At 37.7% G+C, this 25,879-nt stretch overlaps 1 protein-coding gene across 7 annotated transcripts in view; it reads right to left on the reverse strand.

The window, feature by feature from the left end:
- SPIRE1 (spire type actin nucleation factor 1) overlaps positions 1-25,879 on the reverse strand; it is a 206,563-nt gene that overhangs the window by 59,410 nt on the left and 121,274 nt on the right. For all 7 annotated transcript variants that reach the window (XM_067699770.1, XM_067699767.1, XM_067699769.1 and 4 more), the window contains exon 4: positions 10,733-10,858. In XM_067699770.1, the coding sequence (XP_067555871.1) occupies positions 10,733-10,858 (126 nt within the window). The remainder of the gene's footprint in view (positions 1-10,732; positions 10,859-25,879) is intronic.

Genomic DNA, 25,879 nt, shown 5'->3' on the forward strand with positions numbered 1-25,879 from the left:
TAACAGAAATTACGTGCTTTAAAAACCTTTTACGTGCCTTCTAATTAAGAGTTCTTATTGCAATGATATGAACATGTTTCATAATGTTCAATTATTTTTACTGTTCATTCACTTATGACTAATATTATTATATTAGGAATTTCTTCTTTCCAGGAATTTGCTTACCGTTAGATTTTAAAATACAGAAGTTTGGGACTTCCCTGGTGGTCCAGTGACTGAGACTCCGTGCTCCCAATGCAGGGGGCCCGGGTTTGATCCCTGGTCAGGGAACTAGATCCCACATGCTGCAAGTAAAGATCCTGCATGCTGCAACTAAGACCTGGTGCAGTCAAATAAATAAATAAATAATTTTAAAAATAAATAAAATACAGAAGTTTTAGTTCTCACTGACATCAGTACAGTAGCAATGTCAGTATTGAGTTTATAGCTCAATACTGACAACACTGAGCTTTCCTATAAAATCTACAACACTGAACTGCTTTCCTATGAAATCCATCTTGAATTTAAAATATAATATAAAACCGGATTTAAAAAATGGATAAAATATGATATAAAATAGTATACATTAACTTCCTAGCAAATTTTACTGGGAATGCATTTTAAATGTTTATCTGTATATATTTTGCCTACACAAAACAAGACTGGTACAAAAATGAGGAAAATCTTGAATGAATAGAACAAAGATTTAGTCACATGAATTGCACTTTCTGCAGAGCATTTCATGACTAGAAGGAATCTGAGCATGTCTAGTTTGCCCCCACTTCCCTTTTTAAAGTGAAGTAAACAGAAATCTAGCAAAGGCTATTTGACTTAAGCCAGTCGCATGACTAATGAGTGGAAGAATATGATTCACCAACACAAAAGGGGCTTTAAAAAATGACTGGTGTTGATATATTTTAAATATAATAAAAATGAAAAATGAGTTATTTGCTTGAAAACAAGATTTTTTTTCAAAAGCTTCTTTTTAAACAGTGTACTTCCCTGATACATCAAGTTTTTTCTACAATGATAAATAGAGTTACACCTCTACTGTGAAAGGATTTCCTGGAGAAGGTGGGGAGGGCACACTACACACTAAATGTGGAGGCAATAATGTTAGAGCCGGCTGGGAACATACTGGAATCAGTCAACTGACTTTCTAGTCTGGAAATAATTTTATCTCAATCTTTGACATTTCCATTTCCATATTACTTCATACCTAAACCTAACATGACACGTCCCTCCTCCCATCCCATTCCCATCTGTGTGCGTGTGTGAGACAGATAGACAGACACACACACACACACACGCGCGCTCGCACACATGTTCCCTCATGAGTCCCCTTATCCCCCAACTCCAAATTTTATTCTCTCTGGCTCACACCCCCTTCTTCCCAACCCTGATTAAAAGCCTGTATCAAAGCGTACACCTGCACTTTCCTCCAGGGACTCTTGTCAGCCATGGACAAGTCTGTTGCAGGTGACTGTTCTTACAAGAAAACAGGAATAACTGCAGAGAGCACCTTTGCCAGGCTGGAGAGCGGGATGAGGATGGAAACACAGGCATCAGAAGTTCTGAGAACTTCCTTCTATGGGAACCTCTAAGCTAAGCCTCAGTATACTAATCTACAAAGTGAGAGTCACAGGACTGGTCATGAAGACTAAATGAAGCAAACAACAGCAGCCACTTTGTGGTTGTAGGGCTTAAAGTATGAGGAACTGATAAATAATTTCATGTAATAATAACAAAACCAGGGACTGATGATCAAAAACTACTTAGACAGCAATGAATTAAAGCACACTGCCATTAATATAATTTCCTTTTTTCCAACAAAGTAATTTACACTTGAAATTGTCAAGCTCAATCCTCCCCTCCCCACTGCACATGCTCACCAGCTCTAGCCAGTCGAGTTGGGCTGGGGGGGTTCACTGGCACGAGGGCACGGGCCATCTCTTCTTTCACGCGACCCTATGCACTAAATGGACAGCTCAGACAGTCCCTCCATCTACACTTACATACGAGGATATCAAATTGCTTATAAGACACGGGAACACGTACTCACTTTCAAGGATATCAAATTGCCTTTGAGACACAATAACAGCAGCCTATTCAAATCTTCTCTATCGTTTGGAGAACCACCTTAAAGGGTCTCATTCATTGTTTAAGAAGGAAATCATCACATCATGAAAAGAGATCATTATGAAAATGAATTTACTTTCTAAATAAATAGATGGACTACAAGGCCTTGTGCTTTGTAAAGTAGCTAGGTCTGGTAAATGTAATGACCACTTTATAGAACAATTATAACACTTGGAAATAGGTTATGGGTTTTATATTTTAATAAACTGCCAATTGAGCATATAAGAGGTTTAATATAATTAAAGTACTTTTGGTCTATCAAATCAATACATTATCAACAACTGAGCTCAAATGTTTTGATACTAATATTTTACCCTAATTTTATACACGCACACGCACACACAAGCACACGCACACACACAGATATATGGTTGTTTGAAACATCACTGATAGATAATCAATCAACCTGTTGAATCAGACATTATTACTTTGAAAATTCCAGTTGATATACAGTAACTCACAGGTATAGAAGAAAGATCGTCTGATTCTTTTTTTTTTAAAAGAAATCCCATGGGTTTTAAAAAAACTTAATTAATTTATTTATTGGCTGCGTTGGGTCTTCGTTGCTGCGCGCAGGCTTTCTCTAGTTGTGGCGAGCAAGGGCTACTCTTCATTGTGGGGCGCGGGCTTCTCCTGTGGAGCACGGGCTTTAGGCATGCAGGCTTCAGTAGTCGCAGTGTGTGGGCTCAGTAGCTGCAGCACAGGCAGCTAGAGTGCAGGCTCAGTCGTTGTGGCATGCAGGCTCAGTAGCTGTGGCTCATGGGCTCTAGAGTGCAGGCTCAGTCGTTGTGGCACACGGGCTTTGTTGCTCCGTGGCATGTGGGATCTTCCCGGACCAGGGATTGAACCCATGTCCCCTGCACTGGCAGGCCGATTCTTATCCACTGTGCCACCAGGGAAGTCCCTCGTCCGATTCTAAAATTGTGTATTTTGAGATCTTCAGAAAAAAAATCAAATTAGCCCAGAGTTTTTTATTATTAGTGTGAATTTAGCACTCTTGAGACTAGGTTAAAGGTTAAAGTGACTAACATACATATATGAACTAATATGTATGAAAATTTTCTTTAATTTCAAGAAAAATGCATACATTGAAGAGGAAAGGGAAATGCATTTGGACCCTATAAGACTTTATTCCTAAAACCTCAGTATTGACAGGCAATTTATGCAGTATAAAATCTGTAATTAAATGGTACAGAATGTTCATGCCAGGATTTCCACATATTTTATAGCTTACCTTCTCAAGACTCACTATTAAGTAAGTTCTTATTTATAAATTTAAAGAATGGAAAGGGCACTCAAAGGCGTCATCTACAGCCCACAAAACTTCCTGTATTTACTAGAAATATCTTGGTCAAAATGCTTCTAATAGTCAAAAATGCTTTCAAAACTGGCTTCTTTCAACCAGAACATTTCTGAAGCTCTGAAAACACAGACATAATGCATAAATCATTTCAGTTCAACAGACATTTCTAGAGTGTTTCCTACATGCACACACTGCAGTAAGAGTCACCAACAGGAAAATGATTCAAAACACAGTCATTCTTCTCAAGCACTGTCTGGTCCAGCTGTGGAGAAACAGTTCAAAGACAAGCAAATAACTCCCGGGGGGTATGAGACATGCAGGACTGAGGGGTATAAGACAGAGGGAGTGAAGGGTGGAGGGAGGTACCACGTGAGCAGGCTTTTTAGGTGGGTAAACAGGAGCTCACCAAGAAGGCAAGGCGGGGAGAGAATGCCAGGCAGAAAGAACAGAAATGTGCTAGGGCCACAGACATACAACAAGCATGATATATTCGGAAACTGTAAGTAATTCTGACTGGATAGTGTAAAATGCAAAGAAGGGAGAGTTGAAAAGGAGAATAAAAACACAACTAGGTGAAATGCCATAAGGCCTCGTGTGCAAGACAATGGAGTTTGGTTTCACTCTCTAGGCCATGAGGAGCCATGTTAACCAGAAAGCAAAGTGCCTTGTCAAGGTGCCAGGTGTCCAGTGATCAGGAAGGAGGAGCCAAACTGAAAATAACAACCACGCCCTATTCCCTTACCGCAGCAGCGCAAACAAGAGGCCAACAAAGAGGTTTTGCTCTCCTTGCTCTATTTTCCCCTCAGAATGGCGCTGGCTGAGGTCAGGTGACAGGCGGTGCAGGTGGGTGATCTTCTCACTGTGGAAGAGCACTGGACAGCAGGGGCCCCGCATATGTGGACCCAGGGCTGGTGGAGGGAAAGAGTGGAGGCAAGGGCCTTAGCCAAGGTCCTTCGAGTGCAGGCGCCGGGTGAGGAATGCAGGCGCCGGGTGAGGAATGCAGGTGTGTGCGCTCCTGTGGCCTGTGGGCGTGGCACACCAAGCTCACCATCCCCTACAGAAAACCAGAGTGCAGCACTCAAGTCCCGTGTAGAAAGGGCAGCCTGCCCCCGGGAGGCCTGCCTGGGAAAGCAGGCCTCAGGTCAGGCCTGGAAGAACACGCGGAGGTTTGGGCCTGGAGCCAGACTCCTCGGGTCAGATCTGTGACCTACAGCAATCATTCCCGACAAAGTGGAAGGTGAACTGGACAGAGAGAATTTACAGAGATGAGACCAGCAGGAGGCTATTGTAATAACCCAGGTTGGACATGTGGGCCTGAACTCTTGGTGAAGTGACTAAATCTAAGCCACACAGGACAAGAAGTGAATCCAGGAAGGACTGATAAACTGTCAGAAAATAGTGGGGAGGGGAGGTCAAGGGACAATACCGGTTCAGGTGGCAGTGAGTGGAAGAGCTCAATGGGCAGGGGGTGAGGAACGAAAGCCCACGATTTCCAAGATGGAATGATCACAGGTTATCACGAGGACAAAGGTGTGTTCAGGTAAGCAGAGTGCTGAAGTAGAGGAGGTGTCAAGGAGACAAAGCTCAAGTTTCTTTTATCAATCAAATCAGTCAAGATGCTGGCAGATGACAGTGACAATGGGTTCAAGAATAACAGAAGCAGATGGCATGAGGTTTTGGTACAAGTATGAAGAGTCATTGTTTAGAAGCAGCAGAGAGAGAGAATATCACCAACCGACTCCAGTCCAAAGATCTGAAGCTGTGGAGGACAGAGCAGCCTCCCACAAGAGGGAGGCAAGAGAAAGCACTGCCCTTGGGGGAGCGGGAGTCCTGAGAAGAGCCTGAGGGTACTGAGAAGTTCCTTTTAAAAATGGAGCAGAGTTTCCAGAAAGAAGAATGGAGATTCAAGTTTCTGCTTAGATATGTCAACAAAGCTTTTGCTTCATTTTAATGAATCATAAATTATATAGTAAGAAAAAAAGACCCTGAACCAAGATGGTGGAGTATAAGGACGTGCTCTCACTCCCCATTGTGAGAACACCGGAATCACAACTAGCTGCTGGACAATCATCGACAGGAAGACACTGGAACTCACCAAAAAACATACCCCACATCCAAAGACAAAGGAGAAGCCACAATGAGAGGGTAGGAGGGGTGCAATCACAGTAAAATCAAATCCCATAACTGCTGGGTGGGTAACTCACAGACTGGAGAACACTTAAACCACAGAAGTCAACTCACTGGCGTGAAGGTTCTGAGCCCCATGTCAGGCTTCCCAACCTGGGGGTCCGGCAACAGGAGGAGGAATTCCAAGAGAATCACACTTTGAAGGCTAGTGCGATCTGACTGCAGGACTTTGACATGACTGGGGGAAACAGAGCCTCCACTCTTGGAGGGCACACACAAAGTAGTGTGCGCATCGGGACCCAGGGGAAGGAGCAGTGACCCCAAGGGAGACTGAACTAGACCTACCTGCTAGTGTTGGAGGGTCTCCTGCAGAGGCGGGGGGGGGGGGCTGTGGCTCACCATGGGGACAAGGCCACTGGCAGCAGAAGTTCTGGGAAGTACTCCCTGGAGTGAGCCCTCCCAGAGTCTGCCATTAGCCCCACTAAAGAGCCCAGGCAGGCTCCAGTGCTGGGTGCCTCAGGCCAAACAACCAACAGGGAGGGAAGCCAGCCCCACCCATCAGCAGTCAAGCAGATTAAAGTTTTACTGAGCTCTGCCCACCGGAGCAACAGTCAGCTCTACCCACCACCAGTCCCTCCCATCAGGAAACTTGCACAAGCCTCTTAGATAGCCTCATCCACCAGAGGGCAGACAGCAGAAGCAAGAAGAACTACAGTCCTGCAACCTGCAGAACAAAAACCACATTCACAGAAAGATAGACAAGATGAAAAGGCAGAGGGCTATGTACCAGATGAAGGAACAAGATAAAACCCCAGAAAAACAACTAAATGAAGTGGAGATACGCAGCCTTCCAGAAAAAGAATTCACAATAATGATAGTGAAGATGATCCAGGACCTCGGAAAAAGAATGGAGGCAAAGATGGAGAAGATGCAACAAATGTTTAACAAAGACCTAGAAGAATTAAAGAACAAACAAACAGAGATGAACAATAAAATAACTGAAATGAAAACTACACTAGAAGGAATCAATAGCAGAATAACTGAGGCAGAAGAACGGATAAGTGACCGGGAAGACAGAATGGTGGAATTCACTGCCATGGAACAGAATAAAGAAAAAAAGAATGAAAAGAAAAGAAGACAGCCTAAGAGACCTCTAGGACAACATTAAACTCAACAACATTCACATTATAGGGGTCCTAGAAGGAAAAGAGAAAGGACGAGAGAAAATATTTGAAGAGATTATAGTCGAAAACTTCCCTTACATGAGAAAGGAAATAGCCACCCAAGTCCAGGAAGCACAGCGAGTCCCATACAGGATAAACCCAAGGAGAAACACGCCAAGACACATAGTAATCAAACTGCCAAAAATTAAAGACAACGAAAAATTATTGAAAGCAGCAAGGGAAAAATGACAAATAACATACAAGGGAACTCCCATAAGGTTAACAGCTGATTTCTCAACAGAAACTCTACAAGCCAGAGGGGAGTGGCATGATATACTTAAAGTGAGGAAAGGGAAGAACCTACAACCAAGATTACTCTACCCAGCAAGGATCTCATTCAGATTCGATGGAGAAATCAAAAGCTTTACAGACAAGCAAGGGCTAAGAGAATTCAACACCACTAAACCAGCTCTACAACAAATGCTAAAGAAACTTCTCTAAGTGGGAAACACAAGAGAAGAAAAGGACCTACAAAAACAAACCCAAAACAATTAAGAAAATGGTCACAGGAACGTACATATCGATAATTACCTTAAACGTGAATGGATTAAATGCTCCAACCAAAAGACACAGGCTTGCTGAATGGATTCCAAAACAAGACCCATATATATATGCTGTCTACAAGAGACCCACTTCAGACCTAGGGACACATACAGACTGAAAGTGAGGGGATGGAAAAAGATATTCCATGCAAACGGAAATCAAAAGAAAGCCGGAGTAGCAATACTCATATCAGATAAAACAGACTTTAAAATAAAGAATGTTACAAGAGACAAGGCAGGACACTACATAATGATCAAGGGATCAATCCAAGAAGAAGATATAACAATTATAAATATATATGCACCCAACACAGGAGCACCTCAATACATAAGGCAACTGCTAACAGTTGTAAAAGAGGAAATCGACAGTAACACAATAATAGTGAGGGACTTTAACACCTCACTTACACCAATTGACAGATCATCCAAAATGAAAATAAATAAGGGAACAGAAGCTTTAAATGATACAATAGACCAGACAGATTTAATTGATATTTATAGGACATCCCATCCAAAAACAGCAGATTACACTTTCTTCTCAAGTGTGCACAGAACATTCTCCAGGATAGATCACATCTTGGGTCACAAATCAAACCTCAGTAAATTTAAGAAAACTGAAATCATATCAAGCATCTTTTCTGACCACAATGCTATGAGATTAGAAATCAATTACAGGGAAAAAAACGTAAAAAACACAAACACATGGAGGCTAAATAATACGTTACTAAATAACCAAGAGATCATTAAAGAAATCAAAGAGGAAATCAGAAAATACCTACAGACCAATGACAATGAAAAGACCATGATCCAAAACCTATGGGATGCAGCAAAAGCAGTTCTAAGAGGGAAGTTTATAGCAATACAAGCCTACCTCAAGAAACAAGAAAATTCTCAAATAAACAATCTAACCTTACACCCAAATGAACTAGAGAAAGAAAAAAACAAAACCCAAAGTTAGCAGAAGGAAAGATATCATAAGGATCAGAGCAGAAAAAAATGAAATAGAAACAAAGAAAACAGTAGCAAAGATCAATAAAACTAAAAGCTGGTTCTTTGAGAAGATAAACAAAATTGATAAACCATTAGCCAGACTCATCAAGAAAAAGAGGGAGAGGACTCAAATCCATAAAATTAGAAATGAAAAAGAAGAAGTTACACCAGACACTGCAGAAATACAAAGCATCCTAAGAGACTACTACAAACAACTCTATGCCAATAAAATGGACAACGTGGAAGAAATGGACAAATTCTTAGAAAGGTATAACCTTCCAAGAATGAACCAGGAAGAAATAGAAAATATGAACAGACCAATCACAAATAATGAAATTGAAACTGTGATTAAATATGTTCCAACAAACAAAAGTCCAGGACCAGATGGCTTCACAGGTGAATTCTATTAAACATTTAGAGAAGAGGTAACACCTATCCTTTGCAAACTCTTCCAAAATATAGCAGAGGGAGGAACACTCCCAAACTCATTCTATGACGCCACCATCACCCTCATACAAAAACCAGACAAAGATACTACAAAAAAAGAAAATTACAGACCAATATCACTGATGAATATAGATACAAAAATCCTCAACAAAATACTAGCAAACAGAATCCAACAACACATTAAAAGGATTGTACACCATGATCAAGTGGGATTTATCCCAGGGATGCAAGGATTCTTCCATATATGCAAATCAATCAATGTGAGACACCATATTAAAAAATTGAAGAAGAAAAACCATATGATCATCTCAGTAGATGCAAAAAAGCTTTTGACAAAATTCAACGCCCATTTATCATAAAAACTCTCCAGAAAGTGGGCATAGAGGGAACCTACCTCAACATAATAAAGGCCATATACGACAAACCCACAGCAAACATCATTCTCAATGGTGAAAAACTGAAAGCATTTCCTCTATGATCAGGAACAAGACAAGGATGTCCACTCTCACCAGCTACAGTAATCAAGACAATATGGTAATGGCACAAAACGAGAAAGTTAAAGACTTTCTTCTTGGGTCCAATTCTATAAATTCCTAGAAAAATAGACATAACTTTTCATTAGCCTATCAAAAAAGACAGACTATAAGCAGTATCCTGGTTAGAACTAAAGAGGAATGCTTGGAGCTCTTATTCATACATATAAAATGGATTTATTTAAGGTGATTTATTAAGGGTGATCTGAATAAACTTATATATTACCAGAACTAATTAGTCGTACTTTATTTAATATAGTACACATCCCATATGTGTACTATATTACACATCCCATATGTGTCTCTCCCCAAACTGTGTGTCATCGTGGGTTTTAAACTAGTGTTTCAGATAAACTCCATACTTCAGTCACAAAAGAAATGATACCCACCACTGATCATGTACTGAGCTCTTACTACGTGCCAGGTGCTTTACAAAGATCTCAAGAATCTTCACAACTGTCTGTGGGATGTGAAATATGGCAATTCACCTTGTAAATAAATTAGAATGATTCTCTTTGGACTCTACATGAAATTTTTTTCAACTAAAATGTTTTTATTACACAAAATTTTATAAAAATTGGAAAATACACAAGTTATATAAAGTAAAAAGGGAAAGCTCCCTCTACCCCCACCCTGCCTCTGTACTCTTTCTATTCCGTAGTACAGAGTTTGGAAGGTTTATTTTTATGTATTAAGTAGGTCAGCTGTGTTTCCCGTTCTTGGATAAGTGGCCTTCTATAGGAGACATTCTATGGGGCCCAGCAGCACACTCCCCTCTGGGCACCAGAGCTGTATGCAACAGAAGTGACCCTCTGTGGGCTGCATGGGCCTTCAGTTGCGGCGGGGCTGACTGCTGTGGGTGCGCTGGTGAGTGCAGCTGGACCCCGGCCTGGTTGGCTGCCAGCCCCTGCCTCACGCAGTGACTACTGGCCCATTGTGGGTGGGTACACATAGTATTTTTAACTCATAGACACTGATAGATAATAAAGAAAATAGCTAAAATGAGATTCTGGATTATCTGAAAGTTAATTCATATCTCCTGCATTAAATATTTAATCACATCCACTATAAAAGTTAAATCATCAGATGTGTAGCTTCCTCTCTGCATCCTTATCCCTTCCTGAAAGACACACTAACATTTTTTTACAATGGACAAAAGAAGAGTGGCAGAAAGAGGGTGAAAAGCAAGTCACATGGGAAACTGACTAAACCAGTTCAGTAACATTTATTTTCCATTTGTAAGGAAGCTTTATGAAAATCTTTGTTTTATTAAATGGATTCACACAGTAACATTTTAAAGAACAGATTTAATTCTGCCTAAGTTGCTTCTTTCCTGAATGATTTTCAGCACTCATCAGGATGGCAATAAATATTTTAAATGATAGGCAATGTTGAAAATTCAGTTTTCTCTTTCACAATGCCATTAAATAGGAAAGCAGTAGTACTTACCTCCTTTGCACTCTTAATTTTAGTCAGAAATGTATACAGCTCCATTGTCTCTGCAAACAGTGCACGACACACTGCCTGATAATGATTTGGTGCCTCTGATGCAGTTGGGAGATGAGCAGCACATAACTACAGAAGAGGAAAATAAAGGTACTTTTTTATTATCTGTGGGGTTTTTGTACCTTAAAAACAGACACACCCAGTATATTCACATTTTCATATCAGACAGCAAGGCAACCCCACAATTCTCATCACCCAAAGCTTAATGCATCACAAGACGACCAGTAAAGTCCACACAATTAATATGGAAAAAGTGGTCCAGTAACTAACAAGCACCCAGCAGCACAGATGAGCTTACTAGAATTAGTTAGCTTCTACTTGAAAACGATAGGGCATGTGTAAAAGTTTTGGTTGGGAGTACAAAGGGAACTACCAATTACTGAGTACTGATCAGAACTCAGGTATTTTAATAACTACCATTTATTGAGTATTTATCATGCCATGTTTGATATGTCATATACACAGCATAATATCATTTACTCTTCAATGTAACCCTGAATTAGCACCATTATATAGCAACAGAAGCTAAGGCTTCAGAAGAGTCAAGTGACTTGTCCACAGTCATAAAGTTAACATAAGGGAGAAGGAGAATTTGACACAGTCCTATTTGATTCTGAAGCCCAGGATCATTCTAATACACACTGAGTTGTATAATTTAGTAAAAAGAATGTCAGGAAGACATGGGGACCACTGGGAAGATACCTCGTCAGTAGATGGGGAGTGGAGGAAAGAGGGCAGAGGGCAACTGGTGATACTACCAGTCCTAACGTCCTTTACAATACACAGCCCATAACCCCCACAAAACTACTTGTAGGTAAAAGATGCAATTTAACATCACGCACAACAATTTAGAAAAATCAAACACAGCTTATTAGATTGGAAAAGACATCCTGTCAAGAGCCTAGTGCATTTTATTAAAAAGATAATTTTATCTTTCTATAAAATAATAGTTTTGTATCTGTGTACAACAGTTATGTTTTAAGGTACTTCATTTGCATTAAAAAGTTGTAAGTTCTCCCTTATTCTTTACTATATTCAGTAAACTTGACATTAATACAATTACTGAAAATACACATTTATTATATTCAATAACTTGTATCTTTTGGAGAGTAAAAGATATCTTTGTAGCTTATAATATCTTTCACAATGTGTCTTTCTGTTATTTTTTTCATTTGTAATAAGTATTGTATGCAATTTAATAGATTACTATCTTTAATAAAATACATTCTCAGGAAAATATCTTGAGTTTCAGTAAGAAACTTTTTCCACAGTACGAAAAACAGGCTAAGAATTGATTCCTTGGGAGCATGAAAAGCAAAAATCTCACAAGCTTAATTATTCACAAAGTGACCAATGAACAGAGAGTATATTTTTTGCACAATTATTTTTGTACGCAGAAAACAGCTTCCCACATAGAATTATCATTTCCAAGGTTATGAAAGGCATCTGCTAGGACTTTCACCTTTCACTAATCCCACAATTTTATATTCCAATTATATGTTCTGAATATGGCATAACATTTTTGACTGTAATTCACAGTAAGAAATACATTTTAGGGGGCTTCCCTGTGGCACAGTGGTTAAGAGTCCGCCTGCCAATACAGCGGACACGAGTTCAAGCGCTGGTCTGGAAAGATCCCACATGCCGCAGAGCAACTAAGCCCATGAGCCACAACTACTGAGCCTGCACTCTAGAGCCCATGAGCCACAACTACCGAGCCTGTGTGCCACGACTACGGAAGCCCACATGCCACAACTACTGAAGCCCGTGCACCTAGAGCCTGTGCTCCACAACAAGCCACCACAATAAGAAGACCGCACACCGCAACAAAGAGTAGCCCCTGCTCGCTGCAACTAGAAAAAGCCCGCGTGCAGCAACAAAGACACAACGCAGCCAAAAATTAAGTAAATAAATAAATAGAAATACATTTTACATAAGGATTCAAACACATGCATATGTATATGTTTTATACACAAAAATTTCACAGAACAAAACTTACACATTCAATTGATTTCACAACCCACTAACAGGCTGTGCCCTGCAACTTGGAAAACACTGGTGTAAAACTCTAAAATTTTTTTAATGCACATGATATAATCTTATATGTAGAAAATCCACAAAAACTATTAGAACTAAGAAGCAATTTTAGCAAAGTTGTGGGATACATGATCAACACAAAAAAGTTCTATTTCTAAACAATACTAATGAACAATCAGAAAATGAAATTAGAAAACAATACCATTTTTTTAATAGCAAAAAAATAAAATACTAAGGAATAAATTTAACCAAGGAGGTGCAAGCCTTACACACTGAAAACTCTAAAGCATTGCTGAAAGAAATTAAAGAAGACTTACATAAATGGAAAGACACCCCGTATTCATGGGTTGGAAGACTTAATATTGTTAAGACAGTAATACTACACAAAATGATCTACAGATTGAATGCAATCCCTAACTAATTCCCAAAGGCCTTTTTTGAAGAAATGGAAAAGCTGATCCTAAAGTTCATATAGAATTGCAAGGGGCCCCAAATAGCTGAGACAATCTTGAAAAAAACAGAGCTAGAAGACTCAAACTTCCAAATTTCAAAACTTACCTCAAAGTTATACTAATCAAAACAAAGTGGTACTTGCATAAGGACAAACATACAGATCAATGAAATAGAACTGAGTCCAGAAATAAACCCATATATCTATGATTGATTGATTTTTCACGAAAGCGCCCAGACCATTAAGTAGGGAAAGAATATTCTCTTCAACAAATGATGCTGGGAAAACTGGATATCCACATGCAGGAAAAAAAAAAAAAAAAAATGAAGTAGTGGTACCCCTATCTCACACCATACATAAATATTAACTCAAAATGGATCAGGGGGCTTCCCTGGTGGCGCAGTGGCTGAGAGTCCACCTGCTGATGCAGGGGACACAGGTTCGTGCCCCGGTCTGGGAAGATCCCACATGCCGCGGAGTGGCTGGGCCTGTGAGCCATGGCCGCTGAGCCTGCGCGCCCGGAGCCTGTGCTCCGCAACGGGAGAGCACTGTTGTGCTCTCACAACAATGAGAGACCCGCGTATCGCGCAAAAAAAAAAAAAAAAAAAAAGGATCAGAGACCTAAATATAAGAACCAAAACTATAAAACTCTTAGACGAAACCATAGGCGTAAACCTTCATGGTCGTGGATTCAGTACTGGTTTTTAAGATATGATACCAAAAGCACAAGAAATAGCATATCTTATTTTATTGCACTATACTGTGCATCGCAGATATTTTGTTTTTTTACAAATTGAAAGTTTGTAGCGACCCTGCATTGGGCAAGTATTTCAGTGCCATTTTTCCAACAGCATTTGTTCACTTCTTGTCTCTATGTCACATTTTGGTAATTCTCGCAATATTTCAAACTTTTTCATTATTATTACATTCATTATGGTGATCTGTGATCAGTGATTTTTGGTATTACTATTGTAATTTTTTTTGTTTTTTATTTTGAAATTAAGGTATGTACATTGTTTTAGACATAATGCTATTACATACTTAATAGACTACTGTATAGCATAAACATAACTTTTATATGCAGTGGGGACCCAAAATATTCATGTAACTCGCTTTATTGCAATATTTGCTTTATTGCAGTGGTCTGGAACTAAACCTGCAATATCTCCGAGGTATGCCTATAAATGGATAAATTAGACTTCATCAAAGTTAAAAATTTTTGTACATCAAAGGACACTATCAAGAGAGTGAAAAGATAATCCACAGAATCAGAGAAAATATTTGCGAATCATATATCTAATAAGGATCTAGTATCCAGAATACATAAAGAACTCAAACTCAACAAAAGATAAACAATCTAATTTAAAAATTGACTTGACTAGACATTTTTCCAAAGAAGGTATACGAATGGCCAAAAAGCACATAAAAAGATGCTCAACATCACTGGTCATTAGAAAATGCAAATCAAAACCACAATTAGATACCACTCACATCCACTAGAATGGCTATAAAAACAAAGAAAAAATGGAAAATAAGTGTTGGCAAGAATGTGGAGAGATTGGAACCCTTGCGTATTGCTGGTGGGAATGTAAAATGGTGAAGCCACTGTGAAAATAGCTTGATGGTTCCTCAAAAGTTAAAGATAGAATTACCATGTGATCTAGCAATTCCATTCCTAGGTATATACCCAAAAGAATTGAAATTAGGTGTTCAAACAAAAACTAGAACACAAACGTTCATACCAGCACTATTCATAGCAGCTGGAAAGAATTCCAATGTTCTAAACTGATGAATGGATAAACAAAATGTGGTATACTCACAAAATGGAATCTTACTAAGCCACAGAAAGGAAAAAGGTACTGACACATGCTACAACATGGACGAACCTTAAAAATATTATGCTAAGTCTAAGAAGCCAGACACAAAAGGTCACATACTGTATGATTCCATTCATATGAAATACCCAGAATACATAAATCCACAGAGACAGAAAGCTGATTAGTGGTTGCCAGTGTCTGAAGGAGGAAGGATGGGAAGAGATGGGTATGAGGTTTCCATCTGGGATAATGTAAAAGCTCTAGAACTAGACAGTGGTGATGGCTGGACAGTATTGTGAATGTACTTAATGGCACTAAATTGTATATCTTTAAATGGTTTAAATGGTAAATTTTATGTGTATTTTACCACAATTTTTAAATGTATAAAAAATTTTAAAAGAACAACGAAATTCCACAAAGTTTCCATTGAGACAGAGGAGAAATAATCCCTCAGAGGAAAAATAACCCCAGTGGTTATTTCAGTGTCAATGTTGATATTTATTTTATTCTTTGTGTTTACATGCATCTTCACCTCTAATCCTTACAACAACCCAATTTACAGATTTAGAATAGCTAAGTAATTTACCCAAGGCCACACAGTGAGACAGAACTGGAAATGAACCCAGGCAGTCTAACTCTAGAGCCCAAGTCCTTATGCACTCCACCCTAGAATGAGAGTATATTACTCTTCCATTAAAGGAAATAATGTTCTTAAAGTGCTTAAGCATAGAGCATAGTATACAGTAAGCATGCAACAAAATCATCTTCTACAGTTACCAAAGAGGGGATAGTTTGGGGGCAGAGGGACACAATTAGAAGGAACAGGTTCTGTCCCATATCTATCAACATGCCATTATATAACTTTGGACAATTTATTTAACATTGCTGAGTTTCAGCTTATTTCTAAAAGGAGAAGACTAAGCTATATAATATCTTACTTAACCTACCTTCGCTGTTCTATGAATAAATTTTAAGCTAAACCAAAATGCTGGAGTTTTTAGGGTTCAATCTTGGATCTTTGGGTTTCTCTCTACTCACCTTAGCTGATCTTGTCTACTCTAACTGCTTTAAACGCTACCTATAAAGCTGATGACTCCCCAACTCCTACTCTAGGCCACTGCTTTTTTGGTCACGAAAAGAACTACTTTACCTTTAATCTGGAAAGATACTTCACTAGGTAATGAATTTTAGGTTCTATTCTAGAACTTTGACAGTGTCATTCCAGTCTGTCTTCTAGATTCCATTGTTTCTGTTGAGAAGTCAGGTGCAGTCCAGTTTTTTCTCTGGCTTGATTTTAGACTCTCTGCTTGTGGTTTTTAGCAGTTTAGGTATGAAACTAGACTGTTTTCCATTTAATTTATCTTGCTCTTTTTGTTTGTGGGGCTTCCAGAATCTGCAGCATAGTGTTTTGCATTGTTTTGGGAAATTCTTAGTATGTCTTCAAATATGCCTTCCATCCTCTCTCTTCATTGGCTCTCCTTGGGACTTTAATTATGTGTACTGCTTTCATTCTTTTTGTGTCTGTGCTTCACTCTGAATATTTTCTATTGACAACGTTCCACTTCATTCTCTCTTCAGCTCCGTCTAGTCTATTAAACCCATCCACTAAACTTTTATTTCAGTTACTTCATTTTTTGGTTCTCAAATTTCCATTTGGTTCTTTCTATATATTTTCCAGTTCTCTACTCAAAGTTTCAATCCTGACTCTTAGAATCCTGAACATCAATTAAAAGTCTATCTGGGCTTCCCTGGTGGCGCAGTTGTTGAGAGTCCACCTGCCGATGCAGGGGACGAGGCTTCGTGTCCTGGTCCGGGAAGATCCCACATGCCGCGGAGCGGCTAGGCCCGTGAGCCATGGCCACTGAGCCTGTGCGTCCGGAGCCTGTGCTCCACAACGGGAGAGGTCACAACAGTGAGAGGCCCGTGTACCGCAAAAAAAAAAAAAAAAGTCTATCTGACAACTCCATTATCTGAATTCTCTGTATAGAATCATTAATAATATTGCCAGAATCGAAATTAATTTTCTGAAAACTTCATTACACACATAAGACCTTGTTATATATTTTCAACAAAACTTGAAATTATCAGCAAACCTGGGCTAGACTGATGTGATTAGAAAAAAGACAGCCTACAATACTTTCAAAACATTTGGAAACATTTTTTGGTCAAATAAGTTATTAGCATTTGTATTTTGAAGCAATGTACCAACTAGGAAAAAAATCTTTATCTGATATCAAATCGAAGATGTATGCCAGAAACTCTATTATCCATTGGTCTTTTACCCTAATTAGCATCAAAATACTACACAGTAAAAGACCATAAAGTTTTTTTAAAAACTTTGGCACAATTAATTGAGAATACAGTTTTTGTTTAAACTCTAAATTACGAAGCATTCAGCAATCCAAGTCACTCTTTATGTCTGGAGACACATACTGCAGTGTGTGTAAGTAATATCACCTTAGAAGAGAAAAAGGCATAATCAGAATTATATCTTCTGATATATTTAGGTTTTATATCACAGTCTTTTGTTGATAATATGAAGCTCCAAATTTCCCCATAATTTATTCTCAACTGCTAAAATTCAAATGTCTTAAAAAATATTCAGTTCACAAAGCTTAGAATTTTATTTGCAAAAATCTAAGTAGAATATAATTTTAAACCATAATTAAAATGTTTTGCCTAGTGAGTATAATCATGCATTTGTCATAAGAAATTAATAACAAAGATAATAACAAAGATCATCTTCATTAAATGCAGCATCATATAGTTAGGATAAATTACTAAATTTTTGCCTAAACCAGTGAGAAAATTAGCATGTTTCCAGCAAATTTCAAAACTTAGAGAACAAACATTTTGAAGTACAGAGAACTGCAGTTTGTTCCTTGGAGTCACTCTAATTTGACTGATGGACTATGGTCACCCAACTAACCTATGTTAACACACCTTCACTCAGTAACAGACAAGCTCAAACAAACATTATGGCTTCCCTTGGATATACTCCATTAAACCTAGGCCAAATTTATACACAAATGAAAATAACAGACTCATTCCACTTCAGCTGTCTGTAATACATGTGCAGTTTGAAGATGAAGATAAACTGTGCACTGTACTAATCTAGCTTGGTATAATAAAATTAGGGACTTCCCTGGTGGTCCAGTGGTTGGGACTTTGCCTTCCAATGCAGGCGGTGTGGGTTCGATCTCTGGTCGGGGACCAGGGATCCCACATGCCTTGCGGCCAAAAAACCAAAAAACGTAAAACAGAAGCAATATTGTGATGGAATCAATAAAGACTTTAGAAAGTGGTCCACATCAAAAAAAAAATCTTTAAAAAAAATTAAATAATATAGGATTTTTTTCTATTTTTAATCACACTCTACAGTACTATCCTTTTCTTAAATTTCTCTCCTGATGAATTTTCAAAATAGCATGTAAATTCTGACATTATGTGGCAAACCAAAAACATATTAGCTTTTTATAAGCAGGGCTTATTATTTGTAAACTATATTCTTGTATTTACAGAAACATGCCAGGTTTTTTTGAAAGTATGAATTAACACTGGAAATATAACTTATAAAACTATTCATGGGCAATAACTTAATATAGCCATACTAAAACTTTACAATATTTTATTTATTATACAAATACTAAACAATAAGAGGAATGGAATTTCTGAAGCCATATGGTTCCCCCTGAATCACAATGCCATTAATACCATTTATGGTAAATCATAAATCAGCACAGTCTCTTTTTTTTTATAAATTATAGATTTATTGAAAACCATAACACCTACCATTTCTTTTTTTTTTACATCTTTATTAGAGTATAACTGCTTTACAACGGTGTGTTAGTTTCTGCTTTATAACAAAGTGAATCAGTTATACATATACATATGTCCCCATATCTCTTCCCTCTTGCATCTCCCTCCCTCCCACCCTCCCTATCCCACCCTTCTAGGTGGTCACAAAGCACCAAGCTGATCTCCCTGTGCTATGTGGCTGCTTCCCACTAGCTATCTATTTTACGTTTGGTAGTGTATATATGTCCATGCCACTCTCTCACTTTGTCCCAGCTTACCCTTCCCCCTCCCCGTATCCTCAAGTCCATTCTCTAGTAGGTCTGCATCTTTATTCCTGAGCACAGTCTCTTCTTTATACACATAGCAGTACACGCAGAATTCTGTGGTCTTTTTTCCATTTATTAAAACAAAAATTTCCCATATTGCTTCATAACCCACATAATTATAATTTAAAGACCATATGATAATCCATGTAGTTGATATACCATTTCTTTGTGAGTCATTTATTTCCAGTTTCAGAACAGTATAAATAATGCTGTGATACACATCTTCATGTATCTATGTAACATTTTGTATTAAAAAACATCTCTTTGTACTGAGAACAGACTGGTGATGCCAGTGGTTGGGGCTTGTGGGTACAGGGTGGGTGAAATGGTGAAAGTGGTCAAAAGGTACAAACTTCCAGTTATAAAATAAGTAAGTCCTAGGGATGTAATGTACAGCATGGTGACTATAGTTAACAATACTGTATTATATATTTGAAAGCTGCTAAAAGAGTAGAGCTTAAAAGTTCTCATCACAAGAAAAAAAATTCGTAACTATGTGTGGTGATGGATGTTAACTAGCCTTACAGTGCTGATCATTTTGCAATTTATACAAATAGGGAATCATTATACATATTGTACAAGTGAAACTAATATAATGTTATATGTCAGTTCTATCTAAGTTTTAAAAATTGCCCTCTTTGATAAATAAATAAAATAAAATTTTTAAAAAAGTCCACAGGGACTAGAAAGCAAAAAAAAAAAAAAAAAAATTGACCTCTTTGAAAAATTCCTAATAGTAGTATTACTATGTGAAAAAATTTCAAACATATAAAAAACGAGGTGAATAATATAATGAATTACAGTGTACCCATCACCCAATTTAGTAATTATCAATTCATGGCTAATCTTGTTTCATCTACATCCTCATCCACTTAAGCCTCACCCTCCAGGATTATTTTACAGCAAATCCCAGATATCTGAATTTCACATGTAAATATTTCAGCATATATCACTAAATGATGAGTTCTTTTTTAAAAAATATAACCACAATACTATTATCATATCTAAAAATATGAATAATTCCTAATATTATCAACTATAGAGTAAGAGGTCAAATTTTCCTGATTATCTCAAATATATACCCAGTTTTATAATTTATTTCTTTTAATCAAGGTTCATTCTACTGCAATTGGTATGTATTAAGTCTCTTTTAATCTATGCTTTCCTCTCTCCCCTTCCTTTTAATTTGTAAGTTACTTGTTGAAGAAATTATGTGATTTGTGCTATAGTTTCCCACAATCTGATTTTGCTGATTGCATCCCTATGGTGTTATTTTAAATGTTTCTATGTCCCCTGAACTTCCTATAAATTGGTAGTTAGATTAGTTAGATCTAGAGGCTTGATCAGATTGTTTATTTGGCAAGAAGACTTTGCAGGTGATGCTGTAAACTTCCATCGGAGGCACAGAAAGTCTGCTGGTTTCTTGTGATGCCACAATGCTATTATTTTGTAGAATCAGAATATTACCATTTTGCAATCCCTATCACTTCCCTTTCATTTATTAGTTGGAATACTTTTATAAAGAGACATTCATCCAAAACTCTTTGGTTGCCCTGAGGTGGTGTCCTTATGGAAAAGGCAGAATGGATTCTGTCTATACACCAGCTGTCAAAATAGTAAGTGGGTTAACAACTTGGTTAACAACTGAACAACCGCTAAAGGTGACCAAAAGGGTTTTATTAATTATTACTTATGTGTCCAGAGAATGCAGAATATTTGGTCTGCTTTAATCCATCACAGCTACTATTCTTATTGATGATCAAATTCTTCCATCTGACCAATGCGGGAGGCTCCTTGAGTTGGCTTCTGAGTCCTTTTTACATAACTTAGTAATCCTGGATAGTCTGTTTGCTTTCTGGTATGACAAGATGTTCCACGCTATTTTACACATTTCCTTCCCAGATCTGGAATTAGCCATTTCTCTAAGGAATTCTGGAATTCTTTTAGTAGGGAATGGTATTCGGAGACCATGAGCTGGTGGCAGCTGTGCTCACTGCTACTATGTGATCGTTGCTTTCCAGGTCTGTCTATGTGGTCACATTTCTGATGCGGTAACAGTTAGGCTCAGTTTGCTTTGGATTTGAGGGGATTATATTTCCATATTCAGTTTTGTTTCATAATTATGTAAAATATTTATATGGTTTCTAAATCAAATCCACAGAATCTAGTACACTCATAGATGTGTAGCTTTAATGCCTGTCCTGGTTTCTACTCTGGTTTATCTTTCCTCTTTTTTTAAAAAAAAATATATATATATTCTTATCCATACATTTTCTTAGATAAATGCTGGCATACTATACATGATTTTCTACACCTTGTTTTCTCATGTAAATGATATATCCTGGAGATCTTTCCACAGCCCTTTTGATAGTGATATAGTACGCCACTAGTTGGCTGTACCACAGTTAGTTCACCATTTCCCTATTAATGGACATCTGGGATATTTCTAGCATTCTTCTATTATAAATAGTGAATAGTTTTGGACTTCTTAATATACTGTCAAATTATTTTATGTAAGAGCTATGTAAATTTACACTGCAGCTATCAATTACTGAGCAAAAAAATTTACCGTAATTTCTAATTTCAACAAAAGTAAATTCTTGCTTTCAAAAGAATGGCAAATGGTATTGCTTTATTTGCATTCCCTGACAATTAGGGGGACTGGATTGTGTAAGAGAACCAGGATCCACCAGGCTGAGTTCAGTGCCCCTCTCTGTGCCCTACAAGCCTCCCATGAACCTGTGCTGGCCCACCACTTTCATATGTTCAGATTATTCGTAAGGGTACCCCTTCTAGAAGGACATCCTCCACATAACAGACATTGCAAATTTTTATTTATTATGATTCTCTTACAGATGGAAGTACAGTATCCTGAAGAAGGAAAGCAGATTGCTAATTTACACCAAGGTGTATGGGCTAGTATGGTCCTAGACACCAGGTCCATAATATTTACCTCACTGGGGTTCATTTAACCCCAGTTAAGTTCATCTCCAAGCACCTGATAGAGCACTCAGAACAAGGAAGGCAAACTAAATGCTTCCTAAATATCTGAGAAGGTAAATGAAGGCATGAGTAAGCTGAGACTTTTACATTTCATCTCAAATGAAGAATCTGCTCATGTGCTATTCTCATAGTAACTTCATTCATTTCTCAAACACTCCTTTCACTCTTCCTCTCCACACACTGTCTCACGTCCTCCTCTTCCATCATCCTGCCCCTGGTCTCCTTAATCTTCCTTGCCTACATACTTCACTCTCCATCACCACCACTGTTTACTTCACGTCTACAATCCCTTTTCTTTTCAACTAATGTTAACCGAAGGAATCTTTTCTAGGATATATTTATATATAAGAAAATAATTTTTAAGAATGATCTTTTCTTAATACTTCCTGAAAGGCTCCACTTAGTTCTATATGTTTCTCAACAAACAATCTGAAAGAAAAATATTTTAGGTGTTATATTCTTAATTTAAGAGAAGAACACATTCTATCGCTGACATAAATTTGTGCCTGCAATTTATTCTGACCTATATGCAGTGGCAAAAAGCCTTGGAATGACTCAGAAAAAAATGATATATGTGTTTATACTTTACTTGTTTACATCCTGTTTTTCTCCATTACAATTAAGAACCATAAAAACAGGGACCAATTGTATGTTGTTACTGGTATATCCCTAGCACCTAGAAAAATGCCTGGCATATAGTAAGTGCTATTAAATTTTTATTCATAACAAGCACTATAGTAGGTACTTTATATTAATTATGTTATTTAATTTAATCTGCACAAAACTCAATCAGGCAGATATTCTCTCTTTACATAAGAATAAGGATCATAGGATTAAATAATCCAGGGTAAAACAATTGGTACAAAAATGGCAAAACCAGGGGTCCAATCTAAGTCCTACCTGACTATAAACCTCTGAATTTAACTTCCTCTCATTCACTCAGTTCAAAGAAGCTGGACAAGTCACACGCCTCTCTGAGCCTTAGTTCTTTCATTTGTAAAATGGGTTTAACAATGCCAACCCAATACCTCACAGTGTTACCATAAGTCTCAGATAACAATGGACGTGAAAGTAATTTTCAAGTGTAACACACCATATACCAAATTGAAAGACTGGAAGGAATAAACAACTGTTCGGGGGAAAAGTTACACAATAAAAAGGTCTTGCTCACTAAGAATTAAAAACAAATTGTCTCCAAGTTCCTAAACATTCTATTATTTATATTATTCAAACCTAGTTTCACATTTCCACTTTCAACAAGTAGAAAGCATATATTTCTTCAATTAATTCTTGTCTTCTCTTCCAACAATGTAAACAGGAGCCAATTTACTAATTGAAGATTTCAACCCACTGAGCAAATCACAAACTCCTATGTGTCACTATTTGGCCATGAATAATGGGTTTTATGATATATAAAATTCAGTTTACTTGTCAAATGTTTCAGCAATTATTTTTCTTCTCAGGTAGCTAAAAGAAATGTTCAGAACATATTGTTACAGATGTGGAAATTTTTACTGATCAGTTTTGGTTAACATAGAAACTAAGAAACAAGGGGTGAGTATATGATATTCTCCAATAAAATTCCTAAGAATGGAATTGGTAAACTTAGTTTTCCTCCAATCTATAAAACCTTTCTAAAAAAGCATTTTAATTGTTTATTTTTCATATTATGATAGAAATAACATAGGCAGGAGGGCAGACATAGTAGCTCAAATTTAAAAAACAGTAAAGCAGTGTAACAGTTATCAGTTCAAACTGATGAATGTCCAAGAATCTTTGTTTTATAAGTTAACATACTGAATGTCATTGAGTAGAACTGTAAGATTCCAATAACTCTCCAGGTCTCATCTTCCAAATCTGTACTATACAAGAGCAATCTGGCCATGACATCTGTCATTTGACTGGTGCCAGGGTTAACCAACTGACATGGTTGGTTGGGTGGGCGTCCCCTCCTCCTTCACCATGCCCTGTTCTCCCTCACAAATACCCACTAAACCACTACCAAAAACTGTTAGCTCAGTTTCAGAGGTATACACAGTTTTGTTTCCTTCTTTTTTTTATATAAATTTATTTATTTATTTTTAAATTTATGGCTGTGTTGGGTCTTCGTTGCTGTGCGCGGGCTTTCTCTAGTTGCGGTGAGCGGGGGCTATTCTTCGTTGTAGTGCGCGGGCTTCTCGTTGCGGTGGCTTCTCTTGTTGCAGAGCACAGGCTCTAGGCGCTCAGGCTTCAGTAGTTGTGGCTCGCGGGCTTAGCTGCTCCGCGGCATGTGGGATCTTCCCGGGCCAGGGCTCGAACCCGTGTCCCCCGCATTGGCAGGTGGATTCTTAACCGCTGCCACACCAGGGAAGTCCCAGTTTTGTTTCTTAATGGAAAACTTTTTACTCTTCATTTATCACAGAATCGAGTATTTTTAGTTCCTTATTCACTTCATTTATTTTTTTTCATTTGCATCATTTTTTAATTAGATTCCACATATAAGTGATATCATATAATATTTGTCTTTTCTATGACTTACTTCACTTAGTATGTTAATCTCTAGGTCCATCCATGTTGTTGCAAATGGCATTATTTCATTCTTTTTATGGATGAGTAACGTTCCACTGTATATATACACCGCATCTTCTTTATCCATTCATCTGTCGATGAACATTTAGGTTGCTTCCATGTCTTGGCTACTGTAAATAATGCTGCAATGAACACTGGAGTGCAAGTATCTTTTTGAATTATGGGTTTTTTTCAGATATATGCCCAGGAGTGGGACTGCTGGATCATATGGTAACTCTATTTTTAGTTTTTTAAGGAACCTCCACACTATTCTCCATAGTGGCTATACCAATTTACATTCCCAGCAACAGTGTAGAAGGGTTCCCTTTTCTCCACACCCTCTCTAGCATTTATTGTTTGTAGATTTTTTGATGATGGCTATTCTGACCAGTGTGAGATGATACTTCATTATAGTTTTGATTTACGTTTCTCTAATAATTAGTGATGTTGAGCACATTTTTCATGTGCTTTTTGGACATCTGTCTATCTTCTTTGGAGAAATGTCTATTTAGATCTTCTGCCCATTTTTTGATTGGGTTATTTGTTTTTTTGATATAGAGCTGCATGAGCTGTTTGTATATTTTGGAAATTAATCCCCTGTTGGTTGCTTCATTTGCAAATATTTTCTCCCATTCTGTGGGTTGTCTTTTCATTTTGTTTATGATTTCCTTTGCTATGCAAAAGTTTTTAAGTTTAATTAGGTACCACTTGTTTATTTTTGTTCTTATTTTCATTACACTAGGAGGTGGATCAAAAACGATATTGCTGCGATTTATGTCAGAGAGTGTTCTGCCTCTGTTTTCCTCTAAAAGTTTTATAGTATCCGGACTAACATTTAGGTCTTTAATCCATTTTTAGTTTATTTTTGTGCATGGTGTTAGAGAGTGTTCTAATCTACAGATTCAATGAAATCCCTATCAAATTACCAATGGCATTTTTCACAGAAGTAGAACAAAAAAATTTTAAATTTGTAATGGAAACACAAAAGACCCTGAATAGCCAAAACAATCTTGAGAAAGAAAAACAGAGCTGGATGAATCAGGCTCCCTGACTTCAGACTATACTACAAAACTACAATAATCAAAACAGTATGGTACTGGCACAAAAACAG

Source organism: Pseudorca crassidens, chromosome 12 (genome assembly GCF_039906515.1).
Source record: "Pseudorca crassidens isolate mPseCra1 chromosome 12, mPseCra1.hap1, whole genome shotgun sequence".
Lineage (NCBI taxonomy): Eukaryota > Metazoa > Chordata > Mammalia > Artiodactyla > Delphinidae > Pseudorca > Pseudorca crassidens.